General features: G+C 45.3%; 1 protein-coding gene across 1 annotated transcript; it reads right to left on the bottom strand.

Moving 5' to 3' along the window:
• Positions 1-2450: 2450 nt before the first annotated feature.
• On the bottom strand, positions 2451-10939 carry HSP90AA1 (heat shock protein 90 alpha family class A member 1). The gene is made up of 11 exons (XM_074583968.1): positions 10777-10939; positions 9095-9253; positions 8623-8989; positions 7974-8107; positions 7169-7477; positions 6328-6493; positions 5843-6033; positions 5557-5704; positions 4146-4414; positions 3403-3736; positions 2451-3203 (listed from the first exon to the last, which is right to left on the bottom strand). The coding sequence occupies exons 2-11, from the start codon at positions 9251-9253 to the stop codon at positions 3094-3096; spliced, it is 2187 nt and encodes a 728-aa protein (XP_074440069.1). The 5' UTR covers positions 10777-10939; the 3' UTR covers positions 2451-3093.
• Between the last annotated feature and the right edge of the window lie 277 nt (positions 10940-11216).

Genomic DNA, 11216 nt, shown 5'->3' with positions numbered 1-11216 from the left:
GGAAATACTGGAGATGACCTGCAAGTTTCACCTGAATTTTTCTCTAATAGATACGTTAGTTTTCACAGAATCACAAACAGCAGGGGTTAGAAGGGACCTCTGGAGATCATCTAGCCCAACCCCCTGCCAGAGCAGGGTCACCTAAAGCAGGTCACACAGGAATGTGTCCAGGCAGTCTGGAATATCTCCAGAGATGGAGACTCCACCATCTCTGCACAGGAACGTGTCCAGGCAGGTTTGGAATATCTCCAGAGACGGAGACTCCACCACCTCTCTGGGCAGCCTGTGCCAGGGCTCTGCCACCCTCCTCATGTTGAGGTGGAACTTCCTATGTTCCAGCTTGTGCCTTTGTCCTTTCAAGGGGGTGAAAGATGTGAGTCAAAGTCACTTCACTGACTAACTGGAAAAGCCTCTTTAGCATCTTTTGTCACTGTGGATTTTACATCTCAATGTACTAATTGGAAGATACTTTTGGAATTTTTTACGCATTATAAAAGATCTTGTAAAATAGGGTTTAGTCACAGGACGCGCACATCGTAAAGTCGATCTGCTCCTGAGTCCTTACAATGCTACTGAACACAAATTTTTGCCAATGAGGCCTTAGAGAAACTACCTAAAGGAGACTGGAACCTGTCATGCTGGTAGCTTTCAACACTTGAGCATCACCAAGGCGGAAGCGTTTACCTTCTGATCACCGTTCCTGTCCCCCATGCACCAAACTACCGAGGTGCACACGTTTTTAACTGCGCAATTCCTCTCAGAAGCCGGAAGACTGCATCTGTTTTGATGTCATACTGACTGCTATAGCAACAGTATATTCGTTACTAAGGCACAAGGTGGTAATGGAAAACTTCTCCTAAGTCACACCACTTAAAACAGAACGAATACCCACGGACTGGGAACAGACACTGGAGATCTCACCTAACCCCCAGGCTGGGGTGTGGGGGGGAACCAAATCTCTTGCCTCAGCACCCAAGAAAATTGTTTTCATGTTTTGACATCGTTCACACTTTCAACCTTGCTTCTCACTTTCACTAATGTGATAGACTGCCATGGTTTGGGCCGCACTGGCCACTGAAATGGACAAGAGATGCTCTCCCCTTTTCTGCTTCCAACCCTCCAACAGGGCAACTAACTGTTATCTGACCTTGGTTGTCACAGCAGAAGTATGAACCATTCCTTGGCGTAAACATAGGCCTCATCGCTCCAAGAGCAAACAGCTTCTGCACAACACACTGCTAGGAGTTTCAGAGAGTTGAGTTACTTACAAGGTGCTTAGCTAAAAAGTAAAATTACTGAAGAGTAAATTTGTTCCGTTTTAACTCAAAGCAGGACATAAGCCCCAAACTCTTCTGCAGTCTTTCCAAGAACCTCCCCCCCATCATTTGGAGTGATTTTGGTCATGTCATGACACAGAATGACAGCTGTGGAAGACAAATGCCCCACAACTTGCTATTTTGGAAATACCATGAGATTTGTTTCTCTGGTCACCAAAAGCTGGAGCAAGCTTTGCAACAGGCGTAACGCCCTGGGGGAGGATAAAGTATTTATGACAGGCATGTTTCTTTTCATCAACTTCCATTCTGAACCATAGAAGGAAGTGGCATCCACGTCCTCTCTGTTACCACTGTGAGCATCTCCCTGTTGAAGCAGAGTAACATGACCCAATACAAGCACCATCTAAAGAACACATTTGGGGTGTAGGAAGAACAGACGCCTTCGTGTTAGGCCTTTGGCAACTATGTAAGCAGTGGTTTTCTTTTCCTATCCAATCCCTTAGTTTGATTTCACTTTGGAAGAACTCAGAACGCTCTGCACAAGTGCGAGTCTGTCAGTCTAGTGAACTGACATGCAGAAATGTCAGGTTGAAGTGACTGCCAAAAGTCCACAGAACCAGAACTGCCTCAGTGTACCCCCCAACTCTATCCATGCGTGAAGCACCAATTGGACTCCCCCGCCCCCAGGAGAGCCCCGGTTTGACAAACGCACACAGTACCATCAGGAACCTAAAAATTGTACAAAACTACCACTATGAATTGGCTTGCAGGAATACTGCTACAAACAAAACTGTCCTTTCACCTTACTACAAAAAAATCCAAAACACAACTTTGTCATGGAGGAATTGTTGCATCAGGAAACAAAGTTCAAATAACGATTACCAAACAGAGAACAGATGGAAATACTAAACAAAATAAAGCTTGTCAAAGAAAAGGGCAAGATGCTCAGGACTCCCCTAGCCCTTCCTCCCCCACACCCCTAATGAGTTCATGAAACTCAAGCTGGGCACAAAGCAGGGCATCTGACCTGCACTTGTGGTGCTTGGTGGGCAGAAGGTTGCTGGAGGTGACCACCAAGAGCTCCTGTTTCCTTTTACGACTTTCCTTCAAAGAGGAAGGCCAAGGAACACACAACACGGCACAACTTGTTAACAGACACATCAGTGACACAGCTCAAGTCTTAACACTTTTATTCTTACAGTTCTAGGTTTGAACTGTACATGCAGAGTTGCATAAGTCACAATAGAGATTTACAGTGGATTCTATTCTATGGTAGAGTGCAATCCAGAATCCTTGAACAGTATAAAAAACAACTTTAAACATCAAGACCTTGTTAGGAGCAAAAGGGTTAAAGCTTCCCCAAGTATTATTTCAGCTCTCATAGATACCTAGTTACTAGGTACTGTATGTTAGACATATTTAGAGTTGAAGAGCTGTAGAACGCTAAACAAACTTGAACATCCTGATGTCATACCATCTTTGTTAGTCCTTTCCCACATTTCTGGCAATTAAGAATAAGTCAAAAACCCTGCCACCTGCAACCAGCTAATACAGACAAAAATAACTACTCCTTGCTTGCCTGTTTAGGGCTGTACAGTGTTAAAGAAAATATTCCCTCAATGGCATTTGTATCTCACATCAGCTGAAAAAGCAATGTAACAAAAATAAAGGTATAACATCTTTGAAAATAAATATAAAGAGGGAATGCAGACAAAGTGTCAAAGATTTATTTTTTTGGCAGGTAACATTCATAATATACAAAATATAACTTATTCATATTAGCCAAGGAAACATTCATGAGTTCCTGTAAACTGTTTTAATCCACCTCCTCCATGCGTGATGTGTCATCATCTCCTTCGAGAGGTGGCATCTCCTCAGTAACTGCTGGACTAGCTTCTTCTGCTGCAGTATCATCTTCGTCGATGCCTGTTCAAGAAACACATGCACCATCAATGCTGCTATCAGAACTCAAACCTTTACTCCCCTTAGCACTTAACTCATCTGAGGGCTCCCCCCTTTCAACACATACAAATAAACTGTAACATGGTCTCTAAACACTCTGTACCCTGTTAAGGGCTTGTAACCACACCCAGCTCACTAGAGACAGGACAGTTTTCTAACTCACCCAGACCAAGTTTGATCATTCTATAAATGCGGTTGGCATGTGTCTGAGGATCTTCTAAACTGAAGCCAGAAGACAGGAGCGATGTCTCGTACAGCAAGATGACAAGATCCTTCACAGACTTGTCATTCTTATCAGCCTCTGCCTTCTGCCTCAGTGTTTCAATGATGGAATGATCGGGATTAATCTCCAGATGCTTCTTTGCTGCCATGTATCCCATTGTGGAGTTGTCTCTTAATGCCTGCGCTTTCATGATCCTCTCCATATTGGCAGTCCAGCCATAGGTACTTGTTACAATACAGCATGGAGAAGTAACTAAACGATTGGACACAACAACCTAGAAAAGTGAACATAAAGCAGAAGTTTGTAATTACCATTTCAACACATACACTTGATTTACTATGCTCACTGATTTCATGGAATCACAGAATTGCTTGGGTTGGAGAAGACCTTTAAGATAGAGTTCAACCCTACACCAAGGTTCAACTTTGAAGTACTGCTGCATGTTAATGAAGACCCAAGACTCCTGAGATAGAGCTAAAGAACTCAAACAGAACCACACAGCTTCACTAAGGATCAAAACAAGGACAACTTGTATCTATGAAGCTGTGTCCTGCATAGAGATTGCCATCTCTTTCAAGAAAAGGCATTTGTAACAGTCATTGTTATCTGAGCCTTCTCTGCAGCAACTTCATTTCAGGTCATTGAACTTGTGACCTACAGACAAACTGAGTACTACTAATTACCTTTTCTACTTTCTTTTCAAGGATATCTTTCATTATTTTGCAAAGGTTTTCAAACTTGGCTTTCTTCTCCTCCTGTTTCTTTTTCTCTTCCTCATCTTCTGGAAGCTCCAACCCCTCTTTTGTTACAGAAACCAGGGTCTTGCCTTCAAATTCCTTCAGCTGCTGCACACAGTATTCATCGATAGGCTCAATCATGTAGATCACTTCCAGGCCATGTTTGCGGAGACGCTCCACAAAAGCAGAGTTGGCCACCTGATCTTTTGTTTCACCTGCAAGAATCAAAAATGCCACAGTTGTGGTTCGAGCCTCAGCACTGTAACATGGCAGCGTATTTATTTTCTGAAGATCCTATGCAACATTTCCAGTGATGTTTGATGTCCCGTACCAGGGGGAAAAAAGAAAAAGGCACAAAACAGTAGGACAAGCTACCACAAACATTAGGCTGTCTGAAGAGACTCAAGCCTTTTCAACTGACGCCAGAGTTCATACCATTCATCCTGGAATGCCAGTTAAGAAAAGCTACCTGCTCCTGCCGAAGAGGAAAACTGAGAATTCCTGCAACAGCATTTATCTTTTGGAAAAAACCCTTAATATCTGATACTTAAATAGTTGACCTGGTTTGACCCAATTAGGTCAAATTTTCAAATTTCAGATTCTCATGACCAAATTTACTAGCTGAAGCTGGAACACAAAGCTATCTAAAAGGCACCTCAAAAACTCTAAAGCATACTTTCTGGGCTTACAGGGGAAAAACAACAGGTAAGCTAGCTGTGCAAGGGGTACTTTACCACCTTGAACTGGATCATCCCAAACCTTTAAGGGAGCAGCAGCAACACTAAACATTTTAAGAACAAGGTAGTAATTAAAGAGTAGTTTTCATTATAGATCAAGTGTTACAGCCCCTGAGGACGGCAGTTAACACTGAAGCAGTCGGAGTTTTATCAACAGGGAACATCGTAAGCAGCAGGCCCAACAAGTTTGCACGGGCAGAGTTTACAGTGTAGAGAAGGCAATTATGTGTAACTAGTTCTGCTGTCCTCATGGACACAGCAGCCATAATTAAGGGACTGTAGCTACAATTTCACCATAGTGGCTTTAACCCTGCAGCATCCAAGTTATTTCAGAATTAAAAGAGATTTGGTAGGAGTTACACAGCAAATCTTCTCAGGAGACGTGCAAATGTTTCTCCATCAACTGACACCTCACACTAATGTTCTAGAAACTGAAAATTTAACTGTTTTTCTGTAAGTAGTTACACTGTCACTTTCAAGATTTTTTTCATTTAAAATCCCAGCTTCTTTCTGAAATCACCCAAAGAACTGCCGTTGTTTTTTTCCAGTTTTTGTAACTCCAAAAAATGTAACCCTACATATGTACCTGCATTTACAGACCGCGTCTGTTACCAACTCACCAGTGATGTAGTAGACATGTTTCTGGTTTTCCTTCATCCGAGTGCAGTAGTCCTTCAGAGAAACCATTTCATCACCAGATGCAGATGTGTAATACCGCAGCAATTCTGAGAGCTTCTTGCGGTTCTGGGAATCTTCATGTATACCAAGCTACAGAAGTAGAAAAGGAAATAAAATTATTAAGTGGTGCCTTTAGCTAAATACTAAATTATGTTAGTTTAGTATTTCAGGCGTAACAAAAACTTGCAGCTTCTACTTTCAGTACTGTTAAACAGAAAGACCACAAACCTTGATGTTCTTGGAAAACTGCTCATAGAACTTTTTGTAGTTCTCCTTGTCTTCAGCCAACTCAGTGAAGAGTTCCAAGCACTTCTTCACCAAGTTCTTCCGGATCACCTTCAGAATCTTGCTTTGCTGCAGCATTTCACGAGAAATGTTCAGAGGTAAATCCTCAGAGTCCACCACACCTCTCATGAAATCTGGAAGACAACAGCGAGAATTACCTTTCCAGGTCTCAAAGAAATCCATTACCACCCGCCAGCTAAGTGACTTTGCCCTTTTAAAATTATGTATTCCTTTCTACAGAATTCCAGACAACACAAACTAACCAGTACATTCTTCCAACTGCTCAGCTCAGACACTTCTCAATCAACTCTGTCTAGGACTCAGCCTTCCCCCCATTCTAAGTTCCTTTAAATATGAAGGGTAACTACGAAGTTGGCAAACAGTTTCTCCAGCGTTCTGGGAAATGCTCTCCTCAAAAGTATACTCACTCAGATATTCAGGGATCAGTTCCTCACAGTTGTCCATGATGAAAACTCTGCGTACATACAGCTTAATATTGTTCTTCTTCTTCCTGTTTTCAAACAGATCAAAGGGCGCACGCCGTGGGACAAACAGGAGAGCCCTGAATTCGAGCTGCCCTTCCACAGAGAAGTGCTATAAAAAAGACAATCATTTGGATCAGTTTGTACAGCTCTCACTTTAGTAACCCTTTAACACCTCCTCAAATGCAGGCAATAACCATCCAAGATTCCAGGAAATAATTCAACGGAGTAGCCAAGACATTCACCAGGAACAAGCAAGTTCCACTGAGTCGCTAGCAGAAAGGTACACCAATTCAGAACACATATTTAGTTCCCCATCTTATATACTGGGCTTCAGGAAGCATGTGTATTCTTACAGCACTTCCCACTACAGACACACAAGAAGGACAATTACATCTCACTTACCCAACCCCTTTAGCTGTAAGGCCTTTTCAAAACTAAGCTATAAACCCAAAGAATTAAATTTACATTTATGTGAAATCTGCTTTAAATTTTTCTGTTAGATTTGCCAACTAAGTTACAAACTAGGAAAGCATCTGCACTTACTTTTACTTATAATAAACTGAGGTATAGGTTTGATTAAGGTTACAAATACAGCCTTAACAGCATGCAGATGAACTGTAGCACAAAGCATCACCATCTCATACTGCAAGTGTCAAACAACAGGATCACTCGCAATACTAAGCAACTTATCACAGCAGGACCTGAGGCCATGGGGATCAGAGTTCAATGGCACATTTAAGCTTCTAGCTTTAGTTTTAAAACCAATTGCGCCTGAAGAACTTACTTTGACAGCCAAGTGGTCTTCCCAGTCATTAGTAAGACTCTTGTAGAACTCCCCATATTCTTCATTGGTAATGTCATCTGGATTCCTGGTCCAAATGGGCTTCGTCTTGTTGAGCTCTTCCTGGTCAATGTACTTCTCCTTAATCTTCTTTTTCTTCTTCTTATCTCCATCCTTCTTTTCTTCTTCTTCATCAGAACCAACATCCTCAATCTCTGGCTTATCTGCTGCCTTTTCCTCCTTCTCTTCTTTTTCCTCTTCCTTTTCCTCAGCCTCATCATCACTCACCTCCTTATCACGTTCCTTCTCCACCTACAAAAAGAGATCATTAGTTGAATTGAGAAACCTGCAAATTTTATCATCAACAGCCTTAAGGTATCCCTTTTAGTCTCATGAAGCTGGGAACTACATGAGCATGGTGCCAAGTTTTCTTCCAGGACCAAGAGTTACATTCTGGGTGCTGAAACACAAGTGGTATTTTGTTTCCATGTCCTTAGGCAGTAATTTATGCTATTTACTTTCATTACATAAAATTTCAACTAACAGTACATCAACATATAGTTTTTCCTATTATTTACTCAATGGTTTGCAGACTGTGATACTCCTGGCCTGGTAAAACATGTTTTTAACCTGATTTTGTAGAATAAAGTTGTAGTTAACAGAGCTGCATTTCAGAAGAGACAGTCCATGTAAAATACGTAAGAACTACATAAGAAAAAATACACATGGACAGTGCTCTGGATCTTCAAAAATTCACTTGTTGTAAGGTGGCAATACTAACATTACGTATTTTAAGCAAGGTACGTACAAAGAGTGTAATAGGATAGCCGATGAACTGAGAATGCTTCTTCACAATTTCCTTGATTCGCCGTTCTTCCAGGTATTCAGTTTGATCTTCCTTAAGATGCAGAATGACTTTTGTTCCACGGCCCAAAGGCTCACCTAGAATGGAGTTGACAGTTTTACTTGTGTGTTATCAGACACTAGACTAATTCTAAAACATGCCTTCTTTAAAAGGGCACTCCTCTACCAGCTTTTCTTCACCACCAGGAAAACACAAGCTTCTGTGTACAGCAGCAGCCTTACAGACACTTCCTCAAGCTTACTGTATTTTCAAATAAGCTTATGCAGATTTTCACTAAGTAGTCTGTTCACGTGTCATCTTTCAAGTTTCTGTGCATAGACTTGTCGCTCCAGTCTACAGAAGCATTTCCATGTATAAGCTTTCAAAGCATAATCTTCATTGTAATGCACTACTTGCTTCAAGCATTCCCTTATGATCTACCAATAGTTACTCAAACTGGAACACTAAGTGAACAGCTGGGCCTGTGCTCAATCTGACACACGACTAATGCTACCTGCTTCATCTGTTTTTGTCTCTTTCAATGCATGCACTTGGTATTTGAATGCTAGAAATCTTCAGAAAGCATACTTGAGCATAAACACTTAATACTCACCATTATCAAGTCTCACAGTGAAAGATCCTCCAGCTGATGACTCCCAAGCATACTGCTCATCATCATTGTGCTTGGTGATCACTGTCACTTTTTCTGCAACCAGGTAGGCAGAGTAGAAGCCAACACCAAACTGACCAATCATGGATATATCAGCCCCTGCCTGCAGTGCTTCCATGAAAGCCTTGGTACCAGACTTGGCAATAGTACCGAGGTTGTTAACCAGGTCAGCTTTGGTCATCCCTATGCCTGTATCCACAATGGTCAGAGTACGATCATGCTTGTTTGGAATCAGGTTAATTTTCAGGTCTTTCCCAGAATCCAGCTTGCTTGGGTCAGTCAAGCTCTCGTATCTTATCTTGTCCAGAGCCTGTAAAAGAGGCAGGCTTTAACGTTCCTTGACTATTCCTAAAAATTCCACTACTGAAAAAATTCCACTATTGGCAAGAACTAGGCTAGGAGTTAAGATACTTACATCTGATGAATTGGAAATCAGCTCCCTCAAAAAGATTTCCTTATTGGAGTAGAAGGTGTTGATGATCAGAGACATCAACTGAGCAATCTCAGCCTGGAAAGCAAAGGTCTCCACCTCCTCCTCCATTGGTTGCTCTGGAGTTTCCACGCATTCCGGCATCTGCAAGGACAGGGAGTTGAAATCCCAACCCAACGGTTTGCTGCACATACCCTTTTACTGGCAGTGACAATGACATTCTGACAAAGGTACTTAACTATGTGGTTTCAAATGCAACACCAGAGAACACAAAAAAATCCAAACCCCAAATATGATTTCCTACCAATAGCAACTCAGGAATTTTGATGAATGCAGAGACTAGATTGGAAGTTTTAACTACAGACTTGCTTTACATCCACTTTGGTTTGCATCGTTTAGGACAACGCAAAACTTTCCCTCTCTCCTCCCTGAATCGGCAAATTAATGTACACAGACCAAGTACACGCTGCAAGAAAGGAAACTGCAACTGAGCCTTCCACGTGCGAGGTTAGCGGCATTACTCTAGCCGATTTTAAGTTTTTGTAGTACTTTACTTTTCTCACATCCACCTCGTATTTTGCCCATACAACTATTATCTTCAAACACAGACGCCATCCCCGGCTCTAACTCCCGTACCAACACGGTCCAGCCCAATTCGTTCCTCTGCCCGACGGAGATACATTATCCCGGCCTGACTGGCTACCTGCAGCCTAGGATACCCTCTGCGCGTGTCTGGGCTCAGGAACGACTGATCCAACTCGGAAAGCAAACCCCCCCCCACCACGACCCTACTTTAATCGCTACGGAATCCTCAACCACAACGCAAATACGTTAAGAAACGGTAAGACGAGCCCCACCGGGCCCCAGAGAAAAGCCGGGCCGGGAGGCGGGCCAGCCGCCGGGCGGGAGCGGCCGCCGCGCAGCGCCCCCTGCAGGCTCCGGACGGAACCGTGAAAGATTCTAGAAACTGCCAGAGCCTTCCCCGACCGCCCCCCCCTTTCCTCCCTCCCCCCACCACCCCCCCGCCAGCAGGCTGCACTATCCCACAGCCCCCGGCCCCCGCTCCTTCCTTCCCCCCTCAGCACCGCCCGCCCGGCCCTCCATCTTGCGGTCTCATGGCGGAGCGCCCATTCATTGAGCACAGCGCTCCCTCTCCTCCCCCTTCCCCCCCCCGGGAGCCAACTGGGCCGGGTCACCCCCCACCCATCCCCCCGCACCCTGGTCCTGCACCTACACCCTTCAAAAAGCAGCAGCCTCCTCCACCCGCCACCTCCCTCCCCCGGCTGTATAACGGAAGAACCCCCCCACCACCACCCCGACCTGCACGCCGCATTTTTCCCCCTTCTCCACCATCTTGAGTTAAAAAAAAATAAATTAAAAAATTAAACACGAGGGCTCCAGCCACATCGCCGCCTCTCGCTCTCTCCCAGCGGCACACAGCCCTCCACACCCAGAAGCCCCTCCCGCCTCACCCTTACTGGGGACTAACGGCACAGCAATAACGGCACCCTCGCACCACGCGTTTCCCTGGGTCACCCCCACCCCGCACTCCTGCCCGGGGCTGCGGTGCCCAGACACGCGCTCACCGCCGCGCTGTGAGAGGAAAGCGCTCCCCCAAGGGATCCGTCCCTTGCGCACCGGCGGCTGCCGCCGCCCCCACCGCTCACCTTTGCAGGGGGGTAAGGGCTGCCGCTCGCCTCACTGAAGCTGCCAACACGCTCGACCCGCACTCGCTGTGCCCACACTAGTGCGCGCTCCCCCCCGCCCGCTTGGCTTATATAGCCCCGGCGCCGCCTCCTTCCAGAACCATCGGGAACCTTCACTGACAGGCGCGGGGAGGGGGCGGCGCGGTGCGGGCGGGCGGGCGGCGGGAGGGGGGAAGGGGGGCGGAGACTCCCGACCACGCACCTCGAGGGGCGGGGCCCGCGCATATCTCAGCCAATAGCCGCCGTCCGCGACGGGCGCCCATCAGAAGGGGGGTGGGGCTTCTGCGCATGAGCCGGCGATGGCGCGAGCGCGCGCGGCCGGAGAGGCGGGCAGACGGGCGCATGCGCGGAGGCCGTCCGAAAAGGGGGGCGGGGGGGTTGCGCAAGCGGCGGGTGACGTC

The sequence above is a fragment of the Larus michahellis genome, chromosome 4 (assembly GCF_964199755.1).
Source record: "Larus michahellis chromosome 4, bLarMic1.1, whole genome shotgun sequence".
Lineage (NCBI taxonomy): Eukaryota > Metazoa > Chordata > Aves > Charadriiformes > Laridae > Larus > Larus michahellis.
This window is presented reverse-complemented; position numbering and strand designations above follow the sequence as displayed.